The following is a 14,932-nucleotide window of genomic DNA, read 5'->3' on the forward strand; positions in this document are numbered from 1 at the left end:
TAGCTGGGTGGGCAATTTACAGATTGGCTATGTACAGGTGCAATGATCTGTAAGCTGCTCTGACAGCTGATGCTTAAAGTTAGTGAGGGAGATATGAGTCTCCAGCTTCAGTGATGTTTGCAAGTCGTTCCAGTCATTGGCAGCAGAGAACTGGAAGGAAAGGCGGCCAAAGACGAAGTTGGCTTTGGGGATGACCAGTGAAATATACCTACTGGAGCACGTGCTACGGGTGGGTGCTGCTATGGTGACCAGTGAGCTGAGATAAGGCGGGGCTTTACCTAGCAAAGACTTATAGATGACCTGGAGCCAGTGGGTTTGGCGACGAATATGAAGCGAGGGCCATCCAACGAGAGCATACAGGTCGCAGTGGAGGGTAGTATATGGGGCTTTGGTGACAAAATGGATGGCACTGTGATAGACTGCATCCAATTTGCTGAGTAGAGTGTTGGAGGCTATTTTGTAAATGACATCACCGAAGTCAAGGATCAGTAGGATGGTCAGTTTTACGAGGGTATGTTTGGCAGCATGAATGAAGGAGGCTTTGTTTGCGAAATAGGAAGCCAATTCTAGATTTAATTTTGGATTAGAGACACTTAATATGAGTCTGGAAGGAGAGTTTACAGTCTAGCCAGACACCTAGGTATTTATAGTTTGTCACATATTCTAAGTCAGAACCGTCCAGAGTAGCGCGGCTAGACGGGCAGGCAGGTACGGGCAGAGATCGGTTGAAGAGCATGCATTTAGTTTTACTTGCATTTAAAAGCAGTTGGAAGCCATGGAAGGAGAGTTGTATGGCACTGAAGCTCGTCTGGAGGTTTGTTAACACAGTGTCCAAAGAAGGGCCAGAAGTATACAGAATGGAGTCGTCTGCATAGAGGTGGATCAGAGACTCACCAGCAGCAAGAGTGACATCATTGATATATACAGAGAAAAGAGTCGCCAGAGAATTGAACCCTGTGGCACCCCCATAGAGACTGCCAGAGGTCCGGACAGCAGGCCCTCCAATTTGACACACTGAACTCTGAGAAGTAGTTGGTGAACCAGGCGGGGCAGTCATTTGAAAAACCAAGGCTGTTGATTCTGCCGATAAGAATGCGGTGATTGACAGAGTCGAAAGCCTTGGCCAAGTCGATGAAGACGGCTGCATAGTACTGTCTTTTATTGATGGCGGTTACGATATCGTTTAGGACCTTGAGCGTGGCTGAGGTGCACCCATGACCAGCTTGGAAACCGGATTGCATAGCGGAGAAGGTACGGTGGGATTTGGAATGGTCGGTGATCTGTTTGTTAACTTGTCTTTCGAAGACCTTAGAGAGGCAGGGTAGGATAGATATAGGTCTGTCACAGTTTGGGTCTAGAGTTTCTTCCCCTTTGAAGAAGGGGATGACCAAGGCAGCTTTCCAACCTTTTGGGATCTTAGACGATATGAAAGAGAGGTTGAACAGGCTAGTAATAGGTGTTGCAACAATTTTAGAAAAAGAGGGTCCAGATTGTCTAGCCCGGCTGATTTGTAGGGGTCCAGATTTTGCAGCTCTTTCAGAACATCGGCTATCTGGATTTGGGTGAAGGAGAAATGGGGGAGGCTTGGGCAAGTTGCTGTGGGGGGTGCAGAGCTGTTGACCAGGGTAGCGTTAGCCAGGTGGAAAGCATGGCCAGTCATAGAAAAATTGAAATTCTCGATTATCGTAGATTTATCGGTGGTGACAGTATTTCCTAGCCTCAGTGCAGTGGGCAGCTGGGAGGTGCTCTTATTCTCCATGGACACATTTACAGTGTCCCACAACTTTTTGGAGTTTGTGCTACAGAATGATTAGGATTATGGAGAGAAGAGTTTACAAGGGTGCTCGCCCTTAAAATCTCCTTCTCTAGGAATTTACAGACCCTATTCGAGTAGGATTTCAGTAATCGGGAGCTTGTCATGAGCCTATTGTCGTTGCAATACCGTCATCATTAAGATTTGTCATAAACATGTAGGCTATGATCCTTATCTGTTTTTATCATTTTAGAATGCTCCTGACTAAATGAAAAGCCTCTATATAGCGAGATGTTATAGGGCTATTATAAGCCTTATAATAATATATTATAAAGGCCCATAATGTTTATTACAAGCAATAAGGCATTATTCTTGCAGGCTTTAAGAAGTGTTATTAAAATGGTAAGCTTATTCAAATCATGTCAAACTTTATTTCTAAACTGACAACAAAGATAAAGACGACATATGTTTAAGAGACTTCACTTTGATCTTCAAGCATAGATTTAATGCAGTCTACATTTCGATACATTCGTGGTCGTCGATACAATTTTATCCATCCGTGATGGCAGCGACAGCACGCCAGACGATATCACGTGGTGCAGTGTTAATTCTACTCGCCGCTGCATTTTTCTCTCAGCGTCACTGGATACGAATGCGTCTGCAGTGGTTGTCTGTGTTCACCTGCAAGACGTTTCGTTCTACGTGCCCAATGATGTAGGCTACCGTTTGTTATGCTATCTGACTGAGTAAAATACAATCTTGTTTATTCAAGAGTTTTCCTTGACAAATATCATTTATTGGATTTATTTATAAGCTACAGGTTGACAATGGCGACCAATAACATGGAGTTGCTTTCGTCTAGTTCCAGGTTCCAGAATGGTCTTGTCTCATCAACGTCTAGCAGTGGCTAGAGATTCGTTCTGCGACTATCAACGTCATTCCAATCCGAAATAGAATCGTGCATATCGAAGTCCACTCAATGGCAAGGCAGTAGCCGTCTGCAGCACCGAGGTGGACAGTGGACACCGGGATAACGGGACCGTACCAGAGACCTACACCTCACCAAAGCCACATAATAGGTTCTAATTTGCTGTCTCTTGGATGCCTGGAATAACCCACTGTAAACGGCAAAACAACAGCACCTGCTCCTCGTTATAAACTGACAACCTCGGGCAGTGACAAGGGCTAGCGGGAATGCATGGATGTTGCTGTATAAGTTGTATGTAGAGCTGGTAAGGTAAATCAAGTGTGGCGACGTCCATCAATTCCAAGTGGCCCTAAAACCAAGTATTTGTGGTAACCTACTCTAGTTGTAAATGTACATATACAATATAATTACAATGAGTATAGTTACACATTGTTACATATGACTCATAGCTATGATACCTTAAAAAATGGGGACCAGTAAGCTTGTTGTATAGATTACAATCTTCAAAATAGGCCTATTAAAAAATATTGATACTGTAGAAACCAGGATTACCTCCCAATAACACACTTGGAAAGCCCACGGATCAATGGCACAGACAGTCTTTCCTGATCCCCAGTCATGAATATTGGTGGTGTGCCTTGTGTTTTATCCTCCAGGTGTGTGCTATGTCACTTGGTCCCGCCCCCTCCAGGTAGTGCAGGAGGTGGTGAAACACAAGAACGTGAGTACCAAGAGCACACCAATCTACCTGGTAACGGAGGCCGACCAGCAGCTGGAGGAGCTCGTCATCTCCACCCTCAGGGACAAGTTCCCTTCGCACAGGTACGCAATGGTATCTTCCAATGGTATTTTCTAATGGTATCTTCCAATGGTATTTTCCAATGGTATCTTCCAATGGTATCTTCCAATGGTATTTTCCAATGGTATCTTCCAATGGTATCTCCTCAACACAGGAGTGGTTACATTTTGGCCCCCAGCTATCCCCTGCCCTATGCCACAGGTGTCACACTCATTCCACGGCGGGCCAACTGTCGGTAGGTTTTTGCTCCTCCCTTGTACTTGCCTGATGAATTAGGGTCACTAATTAGTAAGGAACTCCTCTCACTTGGTTGTCTAGGGCTTAATTGAAAGGAAAAATCAAAAACCTGCAGACATTAGGCCAGCGTCTCCCAAACTCTGGCCTGTGTACCCCAAGGGGTTCATGTTTTGGTTTTCCCCCTAACATTACACAGCTGATTCACATAATCAAAGCTTGATGATTAGTTGATCATTTGAATCAGCTATGCAGTGCTTGGGCAAAAACCCAAAACGGGCACCACCTGTTGTCCCGTGGACAGAGTATGGGAAACCCTGCAATAGGCCTTCCATGTAATGAGTTTGACACCTCTGCTCTAGGCCCTTTGTGTTTACATATGTAAAAGAGCTCTTTAGGCATCTCATCATGACACTGCTGAGTGTCAGGGACTGATGCACTCAAGGCATTCACACATTGTATGTTGTGAACTTGTGACAGGTTCAGGTTTGGAGAGGAGTCATCTGCAGCCGGGGAGAAATGCATCCTCACAGACAGCCCCTCCTGGAACATAGACCCTATCGATGGCACCTGTAACTTTGTTCACGGGTACAATGACAGTTTCCAACAGCAATATCTACAACAGCCCTTTCCTCAGATTAGGGATTTGTAACTATACATGTTGAAATATAGATGATACTACAACACATAGTAAATACAGATGATACTACAACACATAGTAAATAAAGATAATACGACAACACATAGTAAATACAGATGATACTACAACACATAGTAAATACAGATGATACTACAACACATAGTAAATACAGATGATACTACAACACATAGTAAATACAGATGATACTACAACACATAGTAAATAAAGATAATACTACAACACATAGTAAATACAGATGATACTACAACACATAGTAAATACAGATGATACTACAACACATAGTAAATACAGATAATACTACAACACATAGTAAATACAGATGATACTACAACACATAGTAAATAAAGATAATACTACAACACATAGTAAATACAGATGATACTACAACACATAGTAAATACAGATGATACTACAACACATAGTAAATACAGATGATACTACAACACATAGTAAATACAGATGATACTACAACACATAGTAAATAAAGATAATACTACAACACATAGTAAATACAGATGATACTACAACACATAGTAAATACAGATGATACTACAACACATAGTAAATACAGATAATACTACAACACATAGTAAATACAGATGATACTACAACACATAGTAAATACAGATGATACTACAACACATAGTAAATACAGATGATACTACAACACATAGTAAATACAGATGATACAACACATAGTAAATACAGAGGATACTACAACACATAGTAAATACAGATACTACAACACATAGTAAATAAGGATAATACTACAACACATAGTACCGTAATTGCTGGACTATTAAGCGCACCTGAATATAAGCCGCACCCACTGAATTTAAAAAAAAAAATGTATTTTGTACATAAATAAGCCGCACGTGTCTATAAGCCGCAGGTGCCTACCAGTACATTGAAACAAATTAACTTTACACAGCCTTTAAACGAAACACGGCTTGTAACAAAAATAAATAGGCTTTAACGAAACACGTCTTGTAACAAAAATAAATAGGCTTTAATTAAGGAAACAGGCTTGTAACATTTTTTTTTTTTTAAATAGCAGTAAACACTAGCCTACCAAGAAAGTCCTTGGTCACTATCTTCCTCCTGTGCACTGAAACCACTGAAGTCATCTCCTTTGGTGTCGGAGTTGAATAGCCTCAGAATTGCTTCATCCGATGTTGGATCGTTTTCATTGTGCTCTCCTCACTTTCATCCGGAGGCAAATTCCCCGCTGAGCTTATGCTGCCCTCTTCAATACGCAGCAGCCCCACGCTGTCAGGACCCACTGGCAGACTTGACCATAAGTTGCTCTTCGCATGCGGCCCGTTTTAGAAAAGGATTTCTCCCCACTTGTCATCCAATCCATTTTCTAGTTCGGGCCATCTGCTTTTCTTTCCTCTGAAAGCTTTTGTTGTCTTTTTGCACTAAGTCAGTTTCTCACGCTGCTGTTTCCAACGTCTTATCATCGACTCATTAAGGCCAAGCTCCCGTGCAGAAGCTCTATTTCTTTTTCAAACAGCCAGATCGATCGCTTTCAAATTGAAAGCTGCATCATATGCATTTCTCCGTGTCTTTGCCATGATGAGGGTGACAAAATGACTACCGTAATCAGAATGATGGAAAGTTTGAGCGCGCTCGATTTACTTCACATTATGTGACGGTGCTCAGTTTTTTGGCGGCATGAATTTGTGAAAGTGGGAAAAATCCATAAATTAGCCGCGTCATTGTATAAAGCGCAAGGTTCATAGCGTGGGAAAAAAGTAGCGGCTTATAGTCCGGAAATTACGGTAAATACAGATGATACTACAACACATAGTAAATGCAGATGATACTACAACACATAGTAAATACAGATGATACAACACATAGTAAATACAGATGATACTACAACACATAGTAAATACAGATGATACTACAACACATAGTAAATACAGATGATACTACAACACATAGTAAATAAAGATAATACTACAACACATAGTAAATACAGATGATACTACAACACATAGTAAATACAGATGATACTACAACACATAGTAAATACAGATGATACTACAACACATAGTAAATACAGATGATACTACAACACATCTAATAAAGCAAGTAGTTATACTCTCTCATTGATAGAATAGTATCACCAAATATTTAGGCTATTGATGATGTACTTGATGTTCTCAGTTTGTCCATGGTTGCAGTTAGCATCGGTTTCGCTGTGAAGAAAGAGGCAAGCATGGAAGTATTGTTGAACAGAATTGACCAAGTTAAAAAATATTATTATTAAAAGGCTATTCATTTGTATTCTAATGTAGTTTGAGTTTGGAGTGATCTACCATTGCTTCGATAGAATGTTATACACAGCAAGAATAGGCCAAAGGGGCATTTTGCACTGGTGTAAGGATCAACGTTTCAAAGGAAAAAGGTAAGTCAACTTCTTACCGCTTTGTGTGATGCACCCACATTTTCATAGTGGATTGTAGTGCCATATGTTAAGCCAGGGGTTGGCAAGCCTGTTACTGGAGTGCCATAAGTTAAACCAGGGGTTGGCACGCCTGTTACTGGAATGCCATATGTTCAACCAGGGGTTGGCACGCCTGTTATTGGAGTGCCATATGTTAAACCAGGGGTTGGCAAGCCTGTTACTGGAATGCCATATGTTAAACCAGGGGTTGGCACGCCTGTTACTGGAGTGCCATAAGTTAAACCAGGGGTTGGCAAGCCTGTTATTGGAGTGCCATATGTTAAACCAGGGGTTGGCACGCCTGTTATTGGAGTGCCATATGTTAAACCAGGGGTTGGCACGCCTGTTATTGGAGTGCCATATGTTAAACCAGGGGTTGGCAAGCCTGTTACTGGAGTGCCATAAGTTAAACCAGGGGTTGGCAAGCCTGTTACTGGAGTGCCATATGTTAAACCAGGGGTTGGCAAGCCTGTTACTGGAGTGCCATATGTTCAACCAGGGGTTGGCACGCCTGTTATTGGAGTGCCATATGTTAAACCAGGGGTTGGCAAGCCTGTTACTGGAATGCCATATGTTAAACCAGGGGTTGGCACGCCTGTTACTGGAGTGCCATAAGTTAAACCAGGGGTTGGCAAGCCTGTTATTGGAGTGCCATATGTTAAACCAGGGGTTGGCACGCCTGTTATTGGAGTGCCATATGTTAAACCAGGGGTTGGCACGCCTGTTACTGGAGTGCCATATGTTAAACCAGGGGTTGGCACGCCTGTTATTGGAGTGCCATATGTTAAACCAGGGGTTGGCACGCCTGTTATTGGAGTGCCATATGTTAAACCAGGGGTTGGCAAGCCTGTTACTGGAGTGCCATATGTTAAACCAGGGGTTGGCAAGCCTGTTACTGGAGTGCCATATGTTAAACCAGGGGTTGGCAAGCCTGTTACTGGAGTGCCATATGTTAAACCAGGGGTTGGCAAGCCTGTTACTGGAGTGCCATATGTTAAACCAGGGGTTGGCAAGCCTGTTATTGGAGTGCCATATGTTAAACCAGGGGTTGGCACGCCTGTTATTGGAGTGCCATATGTTAAACCAGGGGTTGGCACGCCTGTTACTGGAGTGCCATATGTTAAACCAGGGGTTGGCAAGCCTGTTACTGGAGTGCCATATGTTAAACCAGGGGTTGGCAAGCCTGTTACTGGAGTGCCATATGTTAAACCAGGGGTTGGCAAGCCTGTTACTGGAGTGCCATATGTTAAACCAGGGGTTGGCAAGCCTGTTACTGGAGTGCCATATGTTAAACCAGGGGTTGGCAAGCCTGTTACTGGAGTGCCATAAGTTAAACCAGGGGTTGGCAAGCCTGTTACTGGAGAGCCGCAGGTATTGCAGAATTTTGTTCCAACTAGGCACCACACCTGACCAACTGAGCTAATTGATCAGTGATTGCCTCAATTGAACACAGCTGGCCTTCCAGGTTGGTTAAATGAAATACAGGAACCCCCAGGACCAGGCTCACCTACCCACGTGTTAAACTAACAAGGGTAGCAACTCAAACATTTTACCATGCAGCATTATCAAATGTTAACTTGATTGATTTAATTTATCAATTTGATATTTTTTTATTGGTTTACTAAAATGTTCTGTATCCATTATCCTAACCTGAAGCTGTTTTTCTATTCCCAACGACTGATGGATGTCTCATTTTGACTGATTTCGGAGTCAAGCGGGACCCAGCAACACTGAACATCTTCTCGGGGAACATCATGAAGTTACTGAGTGCACCAGCTCATGGGTACTCGCTGACTGTTTATTCTCCAATGGTTTGTGGTCATTCTGGGTCATGTTCATTAGGCACCAAATGGAAGAAAACAGGCTAAAACAATGTTGCAAAATGTTAGAGTAATGTTTTTCTGTTGTTACCTAATGAACATGACCCCGGTCTAATGGGCCTCATATCAGGTTCTAGCCTGTACCTTTACGATCCAACGGCAATACAGTGATGTATTTTGGCCCTAGACTCCTTGAATAGCCTGGTCCCAGGTCTGTTTGGGCTTTCTCTTCAATGCATATGTGGCCATTGTCATGCCAAACATGACTACAGAGCACAAACAGATCTGGGACCAGGGGCCTTATCTCAATTATCTCGGAGTGGGAGTGCTGGTTTAGTATCAGTTTTGCCTTTTTGGATCACAATAAATACCATTACATGGACAGGGGGTACCTGACCCTAGATCAGCACTTAATCTGAGACTACGCTTGATACACACGGCTCTAGGCTACTCCTTGTGTTCCAGGGTGAGGATAATCGGCAGCTCAACCCTGGCCCTGTGTCTGATAGCCACGGAGGCGGCTGAGGCCTACTACCAGTATGGGCTGCACTGCTGGGACATCCGAGAGGCTGGGGGAGTTGTCAGAGACACCACAGGTGGGAGTTCTAGAATAGAATACAATAGATTATTTGACTCCCTGTCAATGATGGGTGATAGGGATTGGTTTTACAAACAGTTAATGTTTATTTCCATCAGGCTTATAATTTGTACTGTATGTCCCCCTGTATTCTGGTCTCAAACGGAGCTCTCATCTGAATGGTTGTCCTGGAGGAGGCAGCGATGAAATGGGTATATTAGCTAGAGTTTTCACTTGAGCAAATAACTAATCAGGTCCCACAGAATGCAAAGAACACATGCTGTTATTATGGAAAAGTCCATAGGGTATTATTAAATCAGTTCTTATTGGCTTTCATTATTGTGATAGACACGGTAACTTTTAAAAAGAGAATGTACAATTTATGGTATTTCATAGTATAGTTGCTATCTCTTGAGTGATGACGTATGGACTGTGCCCTTCCGAAGCCTTTGTGAGGCTGAGCTTGATATCCGTCTGAAGAAGTGGCTGGCCGCCCGTGTTGTTTATCTCTTCTTCCCCAGGCCTTGGGGTGTTGCACAAAAGGACCACTGTTGGGAGACGGAGGGACTGGGCGTGAGGTCGGGATCATGTGGTCAGCTGCCGTTCAGTCTCTGGCAGTCCAGAAGCTCCGCTATCAACTCCTTCCCTGAAATGTAGGAGAAGACTCTATTCAACCTTTCAACCAGTTCCAAAAGTCTAGTAGTGGGCCGCAGTGGTGCCTGAATGGAAATGTGATTGAAATAGTTGATTTAGATTTGTTTTGTTAGTGGGAAGGCTTTTGGTGGTGAGGTTTAGGACTGATTCATGTGTTTATGTATGGTTTCTTTATAGAATATAGAATATGTGGTTATATGAGTGTGTTTTGATGGATGTGGGAGTTACATAAAATGTGTGTTTATGTTCCAGGGGGTCCTCTCGACCTCATGTCCTGAAGAGTGGTTGCTGCAGGAACCCACAACATGGCCAGTTACATCGTCCAGCAACTGCAGCCAATCGGCTACGAGTGGGATGACAGTGACCCTGGTTTGCAAAAGTAAAAGTCGACCTCCATCTATCCAGTGGATTCTCCTCCGCCTTTCACCTCAAATCATGAAATGCTGCCGCAGAGTATGCAAGCCTGCTCTTTTTTTAAAGGAGATTTAGCTAAAACGTCATTTTCCTCCTTTTAATATGGAAATATTTGTACAGTTTATTGTAAGTATGCACTAATATACACGGCCAGATAATAATTAGTGACTAGATTTACAGTAGTAATCACATAGACACTCATTATCTCTTACAGTTGAAACACTGACTGAAGTTTGTCACGTTTAACTGTTTTTTTTTACTTTTCTAAATATATATCCTCATACCAATAAAGGAAAATTCTGAAAAATGTAGATGTGTTTTCAATGATGTAATGAAAATAGTTGAACCAGGTTTGTATGGAGCTAGAATTTTGGTTTGTAGTGATGGTTGTGGATGCTAAGACTTAAATCACTGCCAAAACCGTTATTCACTATTATAATAAATAAATCAAACAATTTCAGTGAATCTTATTCTCTTTGTGTTCTTGCCAGCTGTATTCACCTGTTGTTCATCCATTGTTTTTAGACTACACCTTTTCATTTGTTAGTGTTTTTTCCAGAAGTATTTTATGGATGTACAGGTAACAGCCAAAATAAAGGAACCAGAATTATATAGTGTGTTAATAGGGTGTTGGGCCACCACAAGCCAGAACAGCTTTAATGCACCTTCTCATAGATTCCACAAGTATCTGAAACTCTATTGGAGGGACCTACCAGGTACAACCATAAATCTGTAACCATGGGCACCCTCTTAGATACCATCCTGACCAACTTGCCCTCTAAATATACTACTGCTTCCAATCAGGATCTCAGCGATCACTGCCTCATTGCCTGTGTCCGTAATGGGACCCCTCGTCACTGTCAAATGCTCCCTAAAACACTTTTGCGACCAGGCATTTCTAATCGACCTGGCCCGGGTATCCTTGAAGGATATTGACCTCATCTTGTCAATATTGGATGCCTGGTTGCTCTTTAAAAGTGCTTTCCTCACCATCTTAAATAAGCATGCCCCATTCAAAAACTGTAGAACTAAGAACCGATATAGCCCTTGGTTCCCCCCAGACTTGACTGCCCTTGACCAGCACAAAAACATCCTGTGACGTTCTGCATTAGCATCGAATAGACCCCGTGATATGCAACTTTTCAGGGAAGTCAGGAACCAATTTACACTATGTACAACTGGATAGGCCTACAGGCCTGCTGAAAATATGGTATTCAATAAGTTGATGGTTTATATTTAGGTTAATGTTTTTTAGCTTTGGCATTCTATTTATTTAAAAATCATCTTAATTATTTCATATTTTTCATGTGATAAGGCCACACAGAGGGACAGAGATTATTACAGACACCCCCAAAAGGGCCACTATGTCTTGTGATAGATTACACAAATTCTGGTAGTCTACTGGTAAACTTTTCCAGTATATACCCTCCCTTTGCAACCCTATTCAACCAAGCCTTTCATGTTGCCCCACTCAAAGGCCGACAGATGTCGCTGTTGTATACATAATATTCATTGTGTCCTATTCTTGTATAAAAGCAACTAGGGCCTGCTGCTGCACTAGTTGTTTTAGTGTGTGTAACAACCAAGCGAATGCGTTATAACAACCTATATCCACACTCTCCCTCAAACAGATCGTGGCACGAACTGTTTTGTAGCCTATAAATATGTCACAGGTTACTGTTGCTAAGCAGCATTACGTTATGATGATGTATTGCTTGTAGGTGTAGCCTACACAGGGCCTACGTGTTTTATTTGTTTATTTGTGTACAATAAATCAAGTAGTCTACAAAATCATAACCATATGCATATAAGTTATTCATAATATAATCCTCAACTATTTTTACATAATTAGTGTAGCACTAACAGTTAATTCACGAGAAAAGGCAATTACTGTTACAACCATGTATAATATAACATGGTCTATCTCTATGGTTTTAACTATTATATGAGATGATGTAGCTCATAAACAAATAATAGAACAATAGCGAACTAGCCTACTCGTCCATAACCTGTCCCTGTGAAAGTCCCAAACCTCATTCCCCTTTTCCCGTTAGTCGCGTAAAATCGTCCCAGCTTGGAATCTGCGAGGGTTGGAGTTACCTGACCCAGAGGAGGGATTGGAATGCGGCCGCCACGCCTGCGGCTCTCGCAGCTCTCAGGGGAGGAGCAACATAGGCTAGGCTACACGCTCACAACCCTGCCCTTCGTCTACCTCCCGCTCCTCATTCGGGACCAGGCATCGTTCCCTAATTCTTGCCTGACTTCTCAATGGTGGAGTCATTTGTCAGTTACAGGGTGGTCTTGTGAAGTTTTCATTGAGGATGAGAAAAGTGTAATCATACGAGATAGTAAAACATACAGCTGTACGGGAGCTGGGGCGTGAGCGACGACTGTTAATGTAGGCTTCTCCATAGGAAAGCATAGTCACGCTTTTACGCACTTCCAGGTGTCTTCTCTTACCAAACTAAGTGAATAAAGAAACCCGACAATTGACAAACTGCGTTCACTATCCAAGGCCGGGATTATGAATTTGCAACTTGTTGACTGTTTTTAATAATTGTTTTCTATCTTAAGCGCGGTGCTGGAGTTATTTATTTACTATTAGGCCTACGCGCGATCCACAATCAAGACAACCGTTATCAACAGGTAGTCTAATGTGGATAAACTGCAATGTTGTTGATTTGCTGTTACAACCACACTTTTTTTTGTGCAAGAAATTGTAGGCTGCTCCGCGTGACGAGTGTTATCCTACTGGTCCAGATGTTTGGGATATTGGATGTGGGGTGTTGAAACTAGGATAGAGGACGCTGCCGTGCCTAAACTTTACTCGGCTGTTGGCTATGGTTTATCAAAAGCGCTGTTTTGGACTTGGACTTCTAAAAATGATGTCGGAGACACCAACGGGACAATGCCCTCTCACCTGGACGTTGGAGAGAGCTGGACGGGTGCATTGAGATTCCCTTATGCCAGATAGCAGCGTATCACCATTAAATAGCTTTTCTGTTTATATTTGATAAATCCTACGGAATGGCTTCCCAGGTGGTGTGCGGACTGGTCTTCAGGCTGCTGCTGCCAGTCTGTCTCGCTGCAGGTAAGTTCAAGGGGTTGCGCAATGCAGATTTTATAGCCTGTAGAGTGTTGCTAAAAATTGCAGCTGCATTGATATTCAACAACAACAAAAAAGACCAAATATCAAAACGTTATTGGTTTGTTTATTTGGAATTGACTAGGCCTATTGAATTGGAAACTTAATCAGTACAGACATAGTAGGCTATGTTTGATAATAGCATAACCACTTACAAAATAATATAATACGTATGATAATTATTATTGTTATTATTATTATTACTGAGTTAACACTTTGTCCTTCATCAGATACTGTTATACAATGTTGTTAAAACTAACAAACCACTTACAAAATAATAACCTACAATTTATGCAAGTCATAAAACAAAATCGTAACTTTGGATTACTCTGACCAATAAAATATGCCAATACCAAACCAATTAGAAGTAATAAAAGTACATACATTGATGCGGATAAACCTGTGTAATTGTTAAGATTAACGTCATCATTCAAATTAATTAAATATACTTTTTTTGCATTTTGAAATAACATGTTGGAGGCTGAATAGACTGTTAAGAAGCCTAACGAAGAGCTAAAAAGCCATTGTAACAGAGATTTTCTAATCACTTCAGAGATAGAAAAGCTCTTATTGTCGTATATAATATCTGCGCATGTCATTTCTGAGCACCTGAGCGTTAAACAGTTTTTTGCAGTTTTTAAAACAGGTTTTATGCTCAGATAATGAAAGATTTGTGTTAAAAAATGTAAATATTTTGTATTTTTTTATGGATGTTGACTGACAAAGTTAGTTTGGTATAAGTTAGTTTGGTATAAGAATTTGTTCTTAACTGAGGTTAAAAACTGAGGTTAAAAAAAAGAAAAAAAGTAGTTTTTTCAAAATAGCTCCAAACTGTTTTTCAAAATATTTTATTTGACTAGGCAAGTCAGTTAAGAACAAATTATTATTTACAATGACAGCCTAGGAGCAATGAGCAACTGCCTTGTTCAGGGGAAGAACTACAGATTTCTACCTTGTCAGCTCAGGGATTCGATATAGCAACCTTTTGGTTACTGATCCAATGCTCTAACCACTAACCTTTGACTGATTCAAACTTGGAAGGTTCTCTTGACAGCTGTGGATGGGTTGGGTTAAGGGTTTGACGTTACTGTGAATTGTGTGCCCAGTAGTAGCAGGATACCGTTGTCAGGTTGTCCTGGTCTGTGTTCCACTTCGTACGGTCGCCACAGTCGATATCAGAATCAGAAACTCCCCACTTACACAACACAAAAATTACTCCTGTTCTTGCAGTATGAGGAATAATCTGGCTTTACAAACAAACCACAGGGAGCAAGCAAATGCCTGTTTTCATGCCTCAAATCACTAGTCAAATTCTATGTATGTTTTATAATACAATGTGATGTTAAGGATGTGTGGTGAAAATTCATATATACAAAATAAATCAATTTCTAAGGATCAGATTGGTGAGATATTGGACCATACACCCTTTACTGTAAATGATTGGTCACAATGTTTGGATCAACCTTACCGCACACTGCCTAGGGAATCAGTC

General features: G+C 41.7%; 2 protein-coding genes across 4 annotated transcripts in view; both read left to right on the forward strand.

The window, feature by feature from the left end:
• The first annotated feature begins 3,509 nt into the window (after positions 1 to 3,509).
• Positions 3,510 to 10,760, forward strand: LOC129823048 (uncharacterized). Of its 3 annotated transcripts, none has more exons than XM_055881727.1 (4): positions 3,510 to 4,302; positions 6,682 to 9,246; positions 9,749 to 9,880; positions 10,134 to 10,760. In XM_055881727.1, the coding sequence occupies exon 2, from the start codon at positions 6,856 to 6,858 to the stop codon at positions 8,251 to 8,253; it is 1,398 nt and encodes a 465-aa protein (XP_055737702.1). In that variant the 5' UTR covers positions 3,510 to 4,302; positions 6,682 to 6,855; the 3' UTR covers positions 8,254 to 9,246; positions 9,749 to 9,880; positions 10,134 to 10,760. The 3 variants fall into 3 exon arrangements, with proteins under 3 accessions (XP_055737702.1, XP_055737704.1, XP_055737703.1); XM_055881729.1 differs by lacking the exon at positions 3,510 to 4,302 and having other exon boundaries at positions 4,363 to 8,641; positions 9,116 to 9,246; XM_055881728.1 differs by lacking the exon at positions 3,510 to 4,302 and having other exon boundaries at positions 4,363 to 8,613; positions 9,116 to 9,246.
• Positions 10,761 to 12,545: 1,785 nt separating this feature from the next.
• Positions 12,546 to 14,932, forward strand: part of LOC129823055 (piezo-type mechanosensitive ion channel component 2-like) — a 196,054-nt gene continuing 193,667 nt past the window's right edge. The window contains exon 1 of the mRNA XM_055881739.1: positions 12,546 to 13,386. Coding sequence (XP_055737714.1) covers positions 13,323 to 13,386 — 64 coding nt within the window. The 5' untranslated portion in view covers positions 12,546 to 13,322. The remainder of the gene's footprint in view (positions 13,387 to 14,932) is intronic.

Source organism: Salvelinus fontinalis, chromosome 25 (genome assembly GCF_029448725.1).
Source record: "Salvelinus fontinalis isolate EN_2023a chromosome 25, ASM2944872v1, whole genome shotgun sequence".
Lineage (NCBI taxonomy): Eukaryota > Metazoa > Chordata > Actinopteri > Salmoniformes > Salmonidae > Salvelinus > Salvelinus fontinalis.